Source organism: Spermophilus citellus, assembly GCF_964194105.1.
Source record: "Spermophilus citellus genome assembly, chromosome: 4".
NCBI classification, from domain to species: Eukaryota; Metazoa; Chordata; class Mammalia; order Rodentia; family Sciuridae; genus Spermophilus; species Spermophilus citellus.
Genome location: NC_138185.1, coordinates 167,186,473 through 167,201,413, shown reverse-complemented (window position 1 = coordinate 167,201,413; position 14,941 = coordinate 167,186,473). Strand labels below are relative to the sequence as shown.

Below are 14,941 nucleotides of genomic sequence, written 5' to 3'. Positions count from 1 at the left end.
AGCCTGTTTCAAATAAAAAATAACTGGGGTGGTACATATGGTACATAATGGAATATTAGCCATAAAGAAAAATAAAATTATGGCATTTGCCAGTAAATGGATGGAACTGGAGGCTATTATGCTGTTATGGTTTGGATGTGAGTGAGACAATGCAAGAAGGTTCAGAGGAGAAATCATTTGGTTGTAAGAGTCATTAATTCCCTGATAGGGATTAACTGAGTCGTAACTGAAGTGGTAGGGTGTGGCTGGAGGAGGTGGGAATTGGAGCGTGGTTTGGGGTATATATTTGTATCTGAAGAGTGGACTCTCTCTGCGTCCTGATCACCATGTAAGCCACTTCCCTCTGTCAAATTCTTCTGCCATGTTGTTCCTTTCTCACCTTGAGCCCTGAAGAATGGAGCTGGCTATCTATGGATTGAGACCTCTGAAACTGTGAGCCCTCTACTGTTGTGCTGGTCGGGTCCTTTAGTCACAGCAGTGGCCAAAAAAGCTGACTGAAACACATGCTAAGTGAAATCCAGAACAACCCAAGGCTGAATGTTCTCTCTGATATGTGGATGCTGACTCACAATAGGCAGTAGGGAGGGAGGAGTGTAAGTTCACTGCAATGAACAGGGGGGTATGGGAGGAAGGGAGAAAAGATGGGAATGGGACAGACAGTAGAACGAATCAGACATCCACATCATGTACAACCACAAGAATGGGAGTTATATTCCATGTATGTGTGATATGTCAAAATACATTCTACTGTCATGTACAACTAAAAAGAACAAATAATAAATAAATTGAGGATAGGAAGGGCAGCAGAATAGAATAGACAATATGATTGATGTAAGTACAGTCCATGTATGTATTATATATCAAAATGCATTGTACTGTCATGTATGACTAAAAATAATAAATAAATAAATAGATTAATAATTCAATAATTTAAAAAAAAGAAAAGAAAAAGAACTGGGAATATAGCTCAGAGGTAAAGTGCCCCTAATCAACTCCCAGTACCGAGGCGGGGGGGCAGGAATAAGAAGAAGAAGAAGAGGAAGGGGGAGGGAGAGAAACCAACTCCCCTCCCCCAAAATCAATAACCTCAAACTGAGTCCCTGACATATGCTCTTCTTTAATGAAACCGGCCACAATGTGGATGAGATAGTAGTTTTTCTTTAATGGAATTGATACTAACTCTAGAGATGGGTTGTGCCTTTCCTGCTTGTACCATAATCCCAGGGTTTAGCAAGAGCTTTCTTTACTGGCATAGGGTTTCACACATGAGGACAAGGGACACATTTCACAGCAAAGGAGGCATAATAATTAGCATATATCATGCTATGGTTCTACTTCATAGCTCACCAACTATGAGTAGCCAACCCAACCAAAGGATGGAATTTGTATTCATTACCCTTCAGGGATATGCACATTGAGCCAGCAGTCACCACATGGTAACGTGTCACCAACAGCCAGTAGTAGGTCTTAGAACCAGGAGTGAAAGTAGGATTGGAGTCTCTCATCTCCACTACCAATGATCCACTTGTGGAAATTATCCCTAATATTCTTACAAATATGGCAGGTTTTTTGTGTACTTGATTGGCCACTGGAAAACCACAAATACGCAATTAATATCAATCAGATAAATCAATCTTAGGACTTCATAGTACATACAAATGATGAAATACTATGCGGCTGTTGAAAAGGGAATAAGGCATATATTTATGCATTGACTTGCAAAAATGTCCAAGATAAACTACTAAGTATAAAAAGGAAATTACAGAAGAGTATATATTATATATAAAATATGATAGTATTTTTACCTGGTTTGTAAGGTAATATATGTCCCTAGACAAACAAAGAACTCTTCTAGAGTGATACACAAGAAAAAGATTGTTGGAAGGAGGATGAGAATGGGGAGTAAAGGGCAAGGGAGACTTTTTTTTCACTTTACATTCTTCTGTACTTTCATGTTTCTGTTTAATTTTTTTTTACATAAGCATATACTGCTTTATCATACATATGGGTTAAAATTATTTCCTTAAGTCCCTTTGCTATGTTAAAAACCTAGTTAAATATTTTAAAGTTAATTCAGAGCCCTAGTTAGTAGATCCCTGTTGTGTGTGGGGGGATCTATTTTTTTTAAAGAAATTTTATTTATTTTTTAGGTGTAGATGGACACAACACAATGCCTTTATTTTTATGTGGTGCTGAGTATCGAACCCGGGTCCCACCCATGCTAGGTAAGCGCTCTACAGCTGAACCACAATCCCAGCCCAGGGGACTATTTTTAATAAGAAAAAACCTCTATTTAGATTATTACTTCCATCTCCAGCCTAAAGGAAAATATTTCTCATTTTCCTTGGTGTTGCTGAGGAGTCCTTCTATAACACTCTTGATAAAAGAAACTTCTTAACTCACAGTTCCTCCAAATGCCAAGAATCCCCAGGGAGTCACTGTGACTAGCGTCTTTCTTGGGTGGATGGCTAGAGAAGGAAAAAGGTGAGATAATGTGGACTGGAGGACTGAAAAGCTGGATCCACTGGGTGGAGAGCTCAGGCCAGGGGGCTGTCTTAGGTTGGCTGGTGATCACTGGGAGGGAACAGAATGTGCCAGGCTGCTCCTCTGGCCAGAGACCTCTAATGGATTCCTCTCCAGCACAGGCTAGCAATACACAGTGGGATGCTTGACCTGTTTTATTGACTAATAGAGTAGGTGAAGTGTACTAGGAAAGAGGTAACAGTACAAATGTGATCACAATGACAGATAACACTGATGCTGCCAAAAATTAATGCAGTAACGTACTGATAGACATAAAGAAAATAATTTGTTTGGTTTTTATATGTGGCTGACAGCATCAGTTGGTTGAGAAACTCCTACCTTTCTTTCATTGTCCCAACAGAAAAGAGCGATGAAGTTCAAAGATTTTCAACCTGGCAATTTTATCCAACAGTGTTTTTACTCTAGGGCTTTTAATGTTAATAAGTAACAAAGAAGGTTAAAAATTAGCAAGAAAATATGCCCGTTGAAAGCAAATTTGTGGCCTAAAACATTAATCCTGCCAAATATAACGGTGAATTAAACATTTTAAAAAGTTAAAGTGAAAGACACATGCCTGGCCCATTTGGAAAATTTTCCATTCTAGCTGGGTGCATGGTTAATGCTGTAATACCAGGTACTCTGGAGGCTGAGGCAGGAGGAGTGCTGGCCTCAAACTTTTGATCCTTCTGCCTCAACTTCATGGGGAGTGGTGATTACAAGCATGCACCATCATGCTCAACTGGTTTGAATGTTTTATAATAACTATATATGTAATATTGGCTATCTATCTAGAAATTTTATTTGTGAAAAATAAAAATAATTTAAGTGGTCAAAAAGCAATAATCATGTATATTTATTTGTTTTATATATATATATATATATATATATATATATATATATATATATATATATATATATATATTTGTTTTAAATCAAACTGAATTATAAAATCATTTATTCTGAAGTTTTGGTGATATGTTTAGCACAGCAAGGTCACTATAGCTAGAAATAATTTATTATATATTTCTTTTAAAATTTTTTTTAGACATTGATGGACTTTTATTTTATTCATTTATTTGTATGTGGTGCTGAGGATCAAACTCAGTGTCTCACACATGCTGGACAAGTGCTCTACCACCAAACACAACCCCAGTCCAATATATATTTCAAAATAGCTAAAAGAGGATTTTAAGTGTTCTCACCACAACAAAATGATAAAAGTTTGAGATTACAGATATGATACTTACCTTGACCTGATCATTCAATAATATAAACATAAATATAGACAATTGTTGTTAATAAAAACTTTACAAAACCCACTTATTCTGACTCCTTCTGCCCTGTGCTATTTCATTTTCTAGAGTCTAAGGTGTGTGGCAGGACCCATGTAGAAGATCAGGACTCGGACATCTCCCTGCAAATTGGGGGTCTTGATGGTAACAAGCCAGCTTGCTGATCTCTGCTTCTTTTGTTCTTGGAGTATTTACAAGGCAGCTTTATCACTTAGGAGTTCACTATATAGCAGGAATACAATCTTCCTAGATAAACACAACTGTGAGCTAAGCCTAAAATATCTTCCTATAAACAAACCAAAGTCTGTTACTATTTGCAGTTTGTGCATTATCTTGTAAAAACAAAATTAAACAGGTCTCCACTTGTTGAACAAATAGAGAGAGATGATGATAAGGGACTGTTTGGTTTCTATCCTTGTGGGCAAGGAAATGTTCTGCTTTGTCTTCCCTGCTGTTGACAACCAGTTTACATAAACTCCTGACATCCGTCTATACCATCTATCAGTAATGAACATTAACGGCCAGATCGCTGCTAATCTGTAATGACAATATCTGCATAAACAAGAACTGCATAATTCAAAGGCCCCAAACTGGCAGCCTGCAGGCCAAACATTATCTGCATATGTGTTTTATTGGGACTGAATGGTGTTTAAAACTTTTTAAAAAATTAATTGTTAGTATTTTAAAATCAGGAGATATTATTATCCCTAAAAGGTCTCTGGGGAAATGGCTGATCACAGGGGTGGGGCAGGATGAACTTGGAATATTTTGTTGTGCTGCACAATAAAGAAGTGCTCAAAGAATGATGGACATCTGTCAGGATACTGGAGCAGGATCAAAGTAGCCCCACATGGCCAAACACATGATATTATTCAAAAAGAATAATAATGATAAATGTTGAATAAAAAAGAATTCATGAACCACAGTGATATTAAAAAACATGTGTTGTGGGGGGTAAAGGAAAGTTATTTACAACAACTAAGAAGTAGAAAGAATTATAGAAAAATAAGTGTTATAATAACTGATTATAATTGATTCAGGCAAAGATCATCAATAGATATTAAAACCACTAGGTGAAAGTTTTATATAGAAAGATAGACATTAACTAACAATATATATTAGCTTTTTATTCTTTTTTTATATTTATTTTTTTAGTTGGTCACAATATCTTTATTTATTTATTTTTATGTGGTGCTGAGGATCGAACCCAGGGCCTTGTACATGCTAGGTGAGCACTCTACTGCTGAGCCACAACCCCAGCCCTATATTAGTTTTTATACATTTTTATGTTATACATATAATTTTATAGCTATTATTGGAACAATAAGATAATGGAGCATAAACTATATTAGATGAGATTATTTGAGTTGATTGAGTATGGAAACCACAAAATGGTTATATAGAAGAATGTCTTTGTCCTAAGAGATTTATGCTAAATATTTAGGGAGATGATTCAGGAAAAAAAAAGTGTGTGTGTGTGTCTGTGTGTCTGTGTGTGTGTGTGTGTGTGTGTGTGAGAGAGAGAGAGAGAGAGAGAGAGAGAGAGAGAGAGAGAGAGAGAGAGAGCGCATGCCAGAGAAAGCCAGAGCCAGAGTAAGAAAAGGAAATGTAACGAAATTCTAATGGCTGATGAGTGAATCTAGTTAGGGCCACACAGATATTCATTGTATTATTCTTTACACTTTTATCTATTTTGAGTTTTTTTTCCAAAATAACAATTTTATAGAGAACAGCCCAGGAATTTTACATAAAATTTGAATTTTCTGGTCTTTAAAAAAGACTGCGAATCCAGCACCCTGTGTTCATAGCTCAGAGAGCTGAGCGGTGGCTAGTCACTTCAGAGGAGATGTTCCCCAGTCTCCTCCTGTCCGTCTTGTCCTACATTTCACACACTGTGGTACGACTGTGCTCTCCACAGATACTGGAATGTGTAATCTCCTATAGTCTATAACAGAAAATGCCCAACATGGCTAAAACTATTTATATAGACACATGCTACTAATCCATTTCAACTAACCAAGTGAATGATTTGAAGAAAAGGGGCCCCTTTTAGGACTAATTTTTTTTCCTTTATTTTGCCAGGACTAAATTCTTAAAGATGCCACAAGATTTCCCATTAAAGTTTTTACTGCCTTCAGAAATATTCCTTCCCAAATAACATTGGGAAAGCAGATGCCTTTAAAAATTATGAAAGCTCTTATTAGATTCTAGCGCTAGGGAACAATTTGCATGGCCCTCTGGTAGCATTGAGTAGAATGGGGCCCTGGCACATTCAGTGAAGCACTTAATGCTTTGTGTTGAACAGGGAACTTTGTCGGTCCTGCTCCTCACAGTGCACGCCTGTCACCAGGATGGTACTTTGCCCAGCAGTATTTGGGATCCAATGTTTGCAGATAGTGAGCCTCTTAGGGAGGCTCTGTGAAGTGCTTTCCCTCCAGCACCTAACCTTGGGGACAGCCCTATCTTAAAGTCCAGCCTTCCTCCTTTCCACCTGTGCTCTTCTCTCTCTCAGTTACTGTCCTTTTCGACCTTCCCTCTTCTGCTCCTGCATCCTTGAAGCTGCCTGACCGCTATTAGAAGTTTGACCCAAGAGCACTCTGCTCGCCTCAGCTGAGTCAGCAAAGCAGTACCCAACAGAGACATAAATCATGGAGATAAGCTGGGCCAGGTTCCAGGAGGCGTTGGAGCTTGCCCAAGGTCAAATGACTGCTTTGGGTGGAATCAGGCAAATTCTCAACAAGGTTCTGGTCCCTGTGCAGCCACACAGCCCTATGAGGCTATTGGAAGTGGGGCGACAGGCAAAAAGGAGCAGTTCTGAACATTCTGCATGCTATTACTGTTCATGATTAATTAGATTCAAATGACAGCATGTTTCTGGCCCACAGCACATACAGTCTCAGTTGCCCACACCACAAGTATCTTTTTTCATTCCCCCACTCAAGGGTTTTGTTTGTTTGTTTTGTTTTGTGGTATTGGGGATTTAACCCAGGGCAAGCTACCTCTGAGCTACATCCCCAGCCCTGTTTTTTTATTTTATTTTGAGATATGCAAATTGCTCCCTAGCACTAGAATCTAATTAGAGCTTCCATAATTTTTAAAGTTCCTGTCTTAGCCTCCCAGGTTGCTGGGATTACAGAAATCTATTGCATATTTTTTCGTAATCGCTGGACCTAAGAACATGTAATGCCACAAATACATTGGGTATCTGTCTAGGTACATTATGTACCTATATACATGCTTCATACAAGAACAAGGTTCGATATGTTTTGCCACCCAACTCCAATGACCAATTTTCCTCCTCTTAGAAGTGATACTATTCTCATTTGGAATGCGTGTACTCTATTGTAATCTTTATAGAAAAGTTTTAAACATTTTCCCCCATGTTTATTCTCATCCTTGTTGGTGGCAAACCATAACTTTCTGCCTCCTAAGATAATCTATAAGGCTTTGCAATGAGAGTTGAAAAGAACCACTGTTCTAGTGAGAATCTGCACTCAGACTTCCACGAAAGTCATGAATCTCACAGGGAAGGCCCTTCAGGAGCAAGGACGAAGTCACTGGAGACTTCAGAGTGCAGTGCCCAGTGTAATGTCATGGTTCTAATGTGTGAAAGCAGCAGGGCATGGACTTGGGACAGCTGCATTCCAGCTTCCTAACCAGGATGATTTGGCAAATCATTAACCATCCTAAATGCATTTGTAAAACGGGATAACAATATCTACCTTCTACGGTTGTTACTAGTGTAACTCCTGCACCCTTGGTAATGCTACTTGGCAGTTTGTCCAAGTCTACTAGGTCACCAGCCCCTACCTGCAAATGAAAAATGTGATTCCTCCTCTTTGTTTGTCTTTGAGAGAGCTGTCACAGTGTCCTAAAAGCTGCTTCCAGCCCTTGACGGACATCGATCTACTCTAATGCCCCTTCTTCCACCTGCCACAGGTAGAAGGTCACCCAGGCATCCATAGTGGCCCTGTCCTATCCTTGACCTCTTACTCCCCTAGGATAATCGATTCTCTTCACCACTGCTAGATGGAATAATTTCCTTCTTCTTCCAATAGTTCTACCATTTTCACTCCACAGAGAGAAGGTTCAGGTATCACAGAGGCTTGGGGTCTTAGTAAAACAATCATTCTCAGAGGGCTGGTTTGTGTTTGTTTTGAACCACACAGACCTTTCCTTGCTGGACACACAGTCCCCAGAGGCTGGGCTGAGTTTGAGTATATTCACCTGCTTCATGATAAAACAGTGCCCAGTTCCCACCACAGGCCCTGTGATGACTTCAACCCATCATGCCTGACTTTTTTATTTAAGGTGATTTTCCTTCAGAGACCTTGTCCCTCCCTGTATTCTGGCTTCTCTCATGACCACACCATCTCTCATCCAATATATTTAAACCCCAAGTTATGGAAAGGGGTTGAAGTCCTTCCTGTAGGGCTCATGTGTTAGATGCACTTCAGAGGATGTCATATACCCTGGTGAAGGAAGTTCTACACTCATAACCTGGAGCCAGCTATAAGGTCCTGTTACATAAAGATGAAGGACAGCATATATAAAGAATCAAGTATTTTCAAATAAAATGAGGCAGTGTAATCTCCTAGGTGGTTTTTGAACTGGTCTTTTATTATGCTGTTTTTCTTTTTGGTTATGGTCCTGGTTAGTAACTCAAGGTCACAGCTCCAGAGATTCTCTTGCCTCTACACTCCTACAACATCAACTTTTCTCTCTATTAGATTGACACTGCTAGCTATCATCTCCTACCACATCCTCCATTATTCTGCTCCAGACACAGTGACACATTAGACACATCAGAACATGCCTAGAACATGCACTTGATCCTATCTTTGGGGCCTGTGAACTTACCAGTGCCCTCTGCCTGGAATGCTCTCCCCCTAACAGCTGCGTGAGTCATCCTGCATTTCCTCCTGGTCTCTGGTCTAATGCCATTCATAAAGGCTTTTCCTAACCACTATGTAAAAAGGCAAGCTCCCCAGTTTGCCTGCTACCTTCTTGTCCTGCTTTAATTCTTTCACTACTTGACATATAATTATTTGTTTACTATTGGTGTCTCCTTACTAAGATGTGAGTTCCTGAGGGCAGGGACCAAGAACAGTACCTGGTACCAGGCAGGAGCTCTAGAAACACCTGCCAAATGAACATATGTCAGTTCTCTTATGCACAGGTGCCACACTCAAAATGCTGACTGAATGAATTTAATTCTTTCCTTCTCTTTACAACAGAAAGTAAGTTTGTAAAAGGGTAGAATAGTTGCTGTGAGCTCAGATGTTACAGTAAAATTTAATTATTGCCATTAGAATAGTACTTACTTTGTCCCTAAAGTAGACTGTGAACTGACTGAGATTAACTTGAAAGGCAATTATTTGTTTTTATTTTAAGACTGATTATATAACCTGGAAAATAATGATTCAAAATTGAAAACAGTAAAAAGAGTTGACTACCGTAGGACCTCTTGGTGAACAGTGAATTATAATTAGTTTAGGAAATAGTTGAAGAACGAATATTGAATTTGTTTCATGAAAAAGAGTCACACCTTTTTTCCCTAAATAACATAATAATATTATTTGAAAAGTATTTCTAATTTTCAGAAAAAAACTCTTCCAAAAATTCTTAGTAAAATTGATTTCTCAATAGTAATTATCATCCTGAAAAGCATTTACCAATGGACAGCTACACCTTCACAAGTGCCTTCCACACTAAGAGTGTGAAGCATTGTGGACATGCTGCCTTAAAAACTGCCATAGTAGCTTTTTCAGAGCAAAGGAAACAATCAAGATCATGAAGAAAGAGCCTATAGAATGGGAGAAAATATTTGCCACCTTCACCTCAGATAGAGCATTAATTTCCATCATATCTAAAGAACTAAAAAAACACTAAACAAACAAACAAACAAACAAAAAACCCACCAAATAACCCAGTCAATAAATGGGCAAAGGAACTGAACAGGCACTTCACAGAAGAAATATGTGTGATCAAAAAATATATGAAAAAATGATGCAGTCACATCAATGTTTATAGCAGCTTAATTCACAATAGTTAATTAAGCTATTAAACCAACCTAGGTGCCCTTCAACAGATGAATGGATAAAGAAAATATGGTACATATACACAATGGAATATTACTCAGTCATAAAGAAGAATGGCTTTACAACATTTGCAAATGGATGAACCTGGAGACTATTGTGCTAAGTGAAGTAAGCTAGTCCCCAAAAGCCAAAGGTCAAATGTTTTCTCTGATATGTGGAACCTAACCCACAAAGTGGGGGTGGTTGAAGAGAAGGAAGGGGAGATAGGAAAAGGAAAGGCAGTGGAACGAATCTTGACAATTTTCCCATATACATATATGAAAATAACCCAGTGAATCCCACCATTCATGTACATCCACAAGAATAAGATATATACCATGCTTGTATAATTATATCAAAATGGATTTTACTGTCATGTATAACTAAAAAGAACCAATAATTTAAAAGAATTGCCAAAATGCAGCTATGCTCAACTGATCCCTTATACCAGGGCTAGACCCATGGTCCAGCAAACTCTTTACACCCCTTCCTACTTGTTCCCAGCTTTCTTCTCTCCCCTTGTCCCTCTGGCCTGTTAATACCTACCAGGCATCTTGGCCAAGACTTTGGGGTTTCTACCTGTGTTCCCTCAAAATACTGAGCTTTCTATTTATGCACCTTTTCTGACAATATACTGCCTGCCCTGAATGCCTTAGCTCTCATTCCATGCCAACATAAAACATTTCAAAGTCTGGTTCAAGCATGCCTCCCAACAATCTATTTTCATTATCCAACAACATTTAGAGAGTTCTTGCCAGGCCTGGGAACCCACTGTGAGTGGCACAGGCTCGACTGATTAGGAACCCAGTACATCAGGAGTGAGAGTCGTGAGGAAATCCACTTCACCTCCCTTCCAAGAATTTTGCATCTGAAAGGGAGGGTGTACAACCTTAAATAACCATTGTTTTAAGCATCTGTCCTTCCCTGGATCACTCTTCCCTTGTCACACAGTTGCACAGCTCAGAACACTGAGGTCATCACTGTGTAAAACAAAGGTAAAGGCCACTCTGTTCAGCATGTCACATTCTAGACTGTGATTTGGATTGCATCTACATGAAATTTAGAAAAGAACCTCTTTCTATTAGAGGAGAACTACTTTTGTTGTAATGAATACCACTCTCCCTTATCATGTTCTCCTAGTGTGAACTAGGAGATAAACACTGAAAAATGGATCGCTTCACTTCTTTTAGAGAACAGGACACTATGATGCTTTAACAGTGTATATGTGTAAGGTGTAATGAAATCCTGTAGCATGTTCAGGATCCGGGGCTCAATCCCCAGCACTGCAAAAATAAATAAATTCAAGAATGGTAGCAAAAGTGAGTTGTTTTAAATTCCTACACTATCCAGTGTACTAGCTGTTGAAAACCCAGGTCTACAGGTGATGTGGGAGAGAATCTATTGGAAGGAAACATAAAATAGTCCACAGCATTTCTAAAAGTGAATACCACCTTACCACTTATCAGCAGCTATGCTTCCCGGTTCCTTACATAATTAGTTACTTGTGCATACACATTCCATTTGTGTCACTAAGGACACAAAGCCATGAAGTCAGGAGAGGTACCCACAGCCCAACATTACAGGACTCAATATTTTTCTAATCCCTGAAAATTCACTTTAAAGAAAAAATGAGCCAGACGCGGTGGTGCACTCCTGTAATCCCAGTAGCTCTGGAGGCTGAGACAGGAGGATCGCCAGGATTCAAAGCCAGCCTCAGCAACATTCAAGGAGCTAAATTCAACTCAGGGAGACCCTGTCTCTAAATAAGATGCAGAATAGGGCTGGGGATGTGTCTCAGGGGTCGAGTGCCCCTGAGCTCAATCCCCTTAACCCCCACCCCACCCCCCAAAAGTGAATCAATTACCTTGAGCATGCGGATTTCTCTAAGGGCGATTTTCTTTATGACAGGGTCATCTTCTGATTCCAGAAACCTCTTGATGGCCACGATCTGACCCGTGTCCCTGTTTCTGCATTTGAAAACAACTCCGTAGGATCCTTCTCCAATTTTCCCAATTTTTTCATACTTCTCCATTACAGAGGAATAAATCTTCTTAAAATGGTTTCACATAGCTTTTCAACGTCGTTTATGAAATATGGGCACGAATGGACTGCACTTCGAGCCCCAGTCAGGTAGGGGTCGTTGCAGAGGACCTAGAACAGAGCAAGGGCCCTGGTCCAGGAACGAAGGGCGGACTCAAATCTTTAAAGCTCGCTCCCGTCCCGCCCCCAGCAGCGGCCACGCGGTGAGGGATGTGAGCCTAGAGGCGGCGGCCTTAGGTAACCCAATTTTAACCGCCTATTATATACTCTGCAACTTAAAATGTAACCCACCATCCTAAAACGAGCCGAGCTGTAAGATAATCTGTCTTTTTAATGTTATAGTTCATCCGATCCAAGACACATGAGCTGGCTGGAGGAGCAGGAAAGCTAAGGGCTTCCCCGGTTCTAATTTCGGGTCTCATTTCTCTGCGGCAAGAGGACACCTCCCAGTTCCCCGCGGGGAAGGCGACGAGGTCCAGCGGCCCGAGACCTCTGGGCCTGCAAGGTGCCCGCCCACGCCCCGGGCCTCTGCGCGGGCCCAGCAGCTCGGGCCCGGGACTCGTGGAGCTCAGCCGCCTCTCGCGCTCCACTGCAGCCGCGCGGTGGCAGGAGGACGCCACCCGCGCGGGAGCCTTGCCACTCGCCCCGCGCAGCCTCCGCGGCGCCACGTGGCATCCTGGGCTCCCCGCACCCCGGCCCCAGGGTGAGCCTGGTTCCTGGCCCGGGACTCACTGCGCCACGGATGCCCCGGCCCTGCTCCCGCCACTCGGTCTCCCGATTCGCTCGGCTTGCGGCGGGCCGGGCCCGCGATCCCTATGGGAACCGGCTAGTCTGGGCGGGGCCGCCGCACCCCAACTCCTCTCCTATCCGCCCTGTACCTCTCGGGAAGAGCTGTCCTGACAGTGGGCCTGGGTCCCTGCACGTCCCGCCCGCAGAGATCCGCAAGACGGCGAACTCCTGCAGGTGGTGGAAAACAGGACACTGTCACCTGGGAACACCCTGCACTGGGAGCCCCCGCCTGTGAAGTGTGCACTTGCCTGGGAGAGTCGGCTCCGTGGCTCACACTCTTTGGTGTCCCTGCTAGCTTGTAAACGCTTTGAGGACAGCGACTGTGTTCTGATCAGTGCATCAATGAATGAATGAGAGGGAGAAAGGGAAAGAAGATGAAGATATGATGGCTGAAATTGGCTGAAGTCAGCACACCCCTCCACTGGCAGCAAAGGTTCCACTGCAGTCGGGCTTTCCCATGTGGAAGGTGGAAGTTTACAGTTTGGGGTTTACCTGATTTAGGTTTCTTTTCTCCATCTTTCTCCCAGTTGGGCGCCTACTGCTCAGATCTGAGCACAATGGTGGGCAGTTGATGGATATGGGGAAATCATGAAATAGGTAAAATGCCAATTGGCCCACCATCTCAACAGTTACCATTCACCCCATTCCGTGCGCCCACCAGGAGGTCGATGCTTGCCCCAGAAGCAAGACCTCCGGGGAGAAAATTAAAACACTTGTCTATGAAACAGGGGGCCAGCCCCATACCAAGCAGTATGCTACCAAATGCCAGTCTTAGTGAGGTTCAGGAAGGAGCTGGAGCTGGGAAGAGAGGGTTTTGTGGCTGGCTGGAAAATGAAGGAGCATAAAAATTGGGTCCAGGGATGGCCTAGAAGTGGTCTGTAGACCTCCCAGAAATTCAAATGGCAGCTACTATCAATTTTTTTTTTGTCTCTTTAGCTTTGCCTTTTCCAGAATGTCATATAAATGAACTAATACAGCCTACAGCCTTTTGAGAATAAACTTCTTTCAATTAATAGAATGCATTTGAGATTCATCCACCGGGTTGCATTTATCAGCAATGCTTTCATTTTTACTGCTGAGTAGTATTCCACTGTATAGATGTATGAATATTTGTTTATCTGTTCCTGGTTTTCAGTGATTGTATGTCAAGCTTCTGTAAACATTCATGCATGACTTTTTGTATGATTATACACTTTTATTTCTCTTAGGAAAATACTTAGGAGGGGACTGCTGGGTCATATCATAAGTATATGAGTTTTTGTAAGTCACTGCCAAAATGTTTTCTTGAGTGGTGGTATCATTTTACATTCTTGCCAGCAATGTTCCAATTACTCTACACCTTTACCAGCATTTGGAATGCCAGTTCTTTTGATTTTAGCCATTCTAATAGGTGGGTAGTGATATTTAGTGGTTTCAGTTTGCATTTCTTTAATGATTAAGCCTTAGGTGTTTTATCACTTATGGATTCTAGGAGGTTTTTATAAATTCCTTAGGATTTCTGTGTAGACCACCATGTCATCTGAAAATAGGGATAATTTTAGTTCTTCCTAATCGGTATTTCTTTTATTCCCTTTTAAAATAACCATGGTGAGAGCACATATCTTGTCTTAATTGCTCATCTTAGGAAGAAAGCATTCAGTCTTGCAACATTAAGTAGAAATATTAGCTGAAGATATTTATTTTTGTGGGTATTATGGTAGACAGCTTTTAAGAGGGCCCTTAATGATCCCTGCCTCCTGATATCTGTGCCCTTTTATACTCCCCTTCCCTAGATTTGATATAGGAAAAGAACATGCCAAAAGTGATGAAATCTCTTCCGAGATTAGGTTACAAAAAGACTGTGACTTCCCCCTTGGGTACTCTTTTGTGGTCTCTTGTTCACTTGCTCTGAAGGAAGCCAGGTGCCATGTTGTGAGCTATTCTATGGAAAGGAACTGAGAGAGGCCCACAATTAGGGAAGAACTGAGGCCTCCTGTCCAACAATTCCATGAGAAAGTGAATACTACCAACAACTATGTGAGTGAGCTTGGAAGTGGATCTCCCCACTGCCACCTCTCTCCAGTGAGTCTTAAGATCTTGAGACTGGAGTCCCAGACAACAAGTTAAGTTCAACCTTGTGAGAAACCTCGAGCCAGAGGCACTTAGCTAAGTCATACCCGGATTCCTAACCTACAAAAGCTGAGATGAATGTTTGCTGTTGAGTTTGGGAGTAATTTG

At 41.2% G+C, this 14,941-nt stretch overlaps 1 protein-coding gene across 4 annotated transcripts in view; it reads right to left on the bottom strand.

Moving 5' to 3' along the window:
* CDKL1 (cyclin dependent kinase like 1) overlaps positions 1 to 14,283 on the bottom strand; it is a 53,656-nt gene extending 39,373 nt beyond the window's left edge. Inside the window, exons 1-2 of one of the 4 annotated variants that reach the window (XM_081292134.1) lie at positions 12,668 to 14,283; positions 11,760 to 12,046 (exon numbers count right to left, since the gene is read on the bottom strand). In XM_081292134.1, the coding sequence (XP_081148260.1) occupies positions 11,760 to 11,927 (168 nt within the window). In that variant the 5' untranslated portion in view covers positions 11,928 to 12,046; positions 12,668 to 14,283. Of the gene's footprint in view, positions 1 to 11,759; positions 12,047 to 12,226; positions 12,336 to 12,667 lie in introns of those variants that run through there. The other 3 variants (XM_081292135.1, XM_081292136.1, XM_081292133.1) reach the window with 3 other exon arrangements.
* Between the last annotated feature and the right edge of the window lie 658 nt (positions 14,284 to 14,941).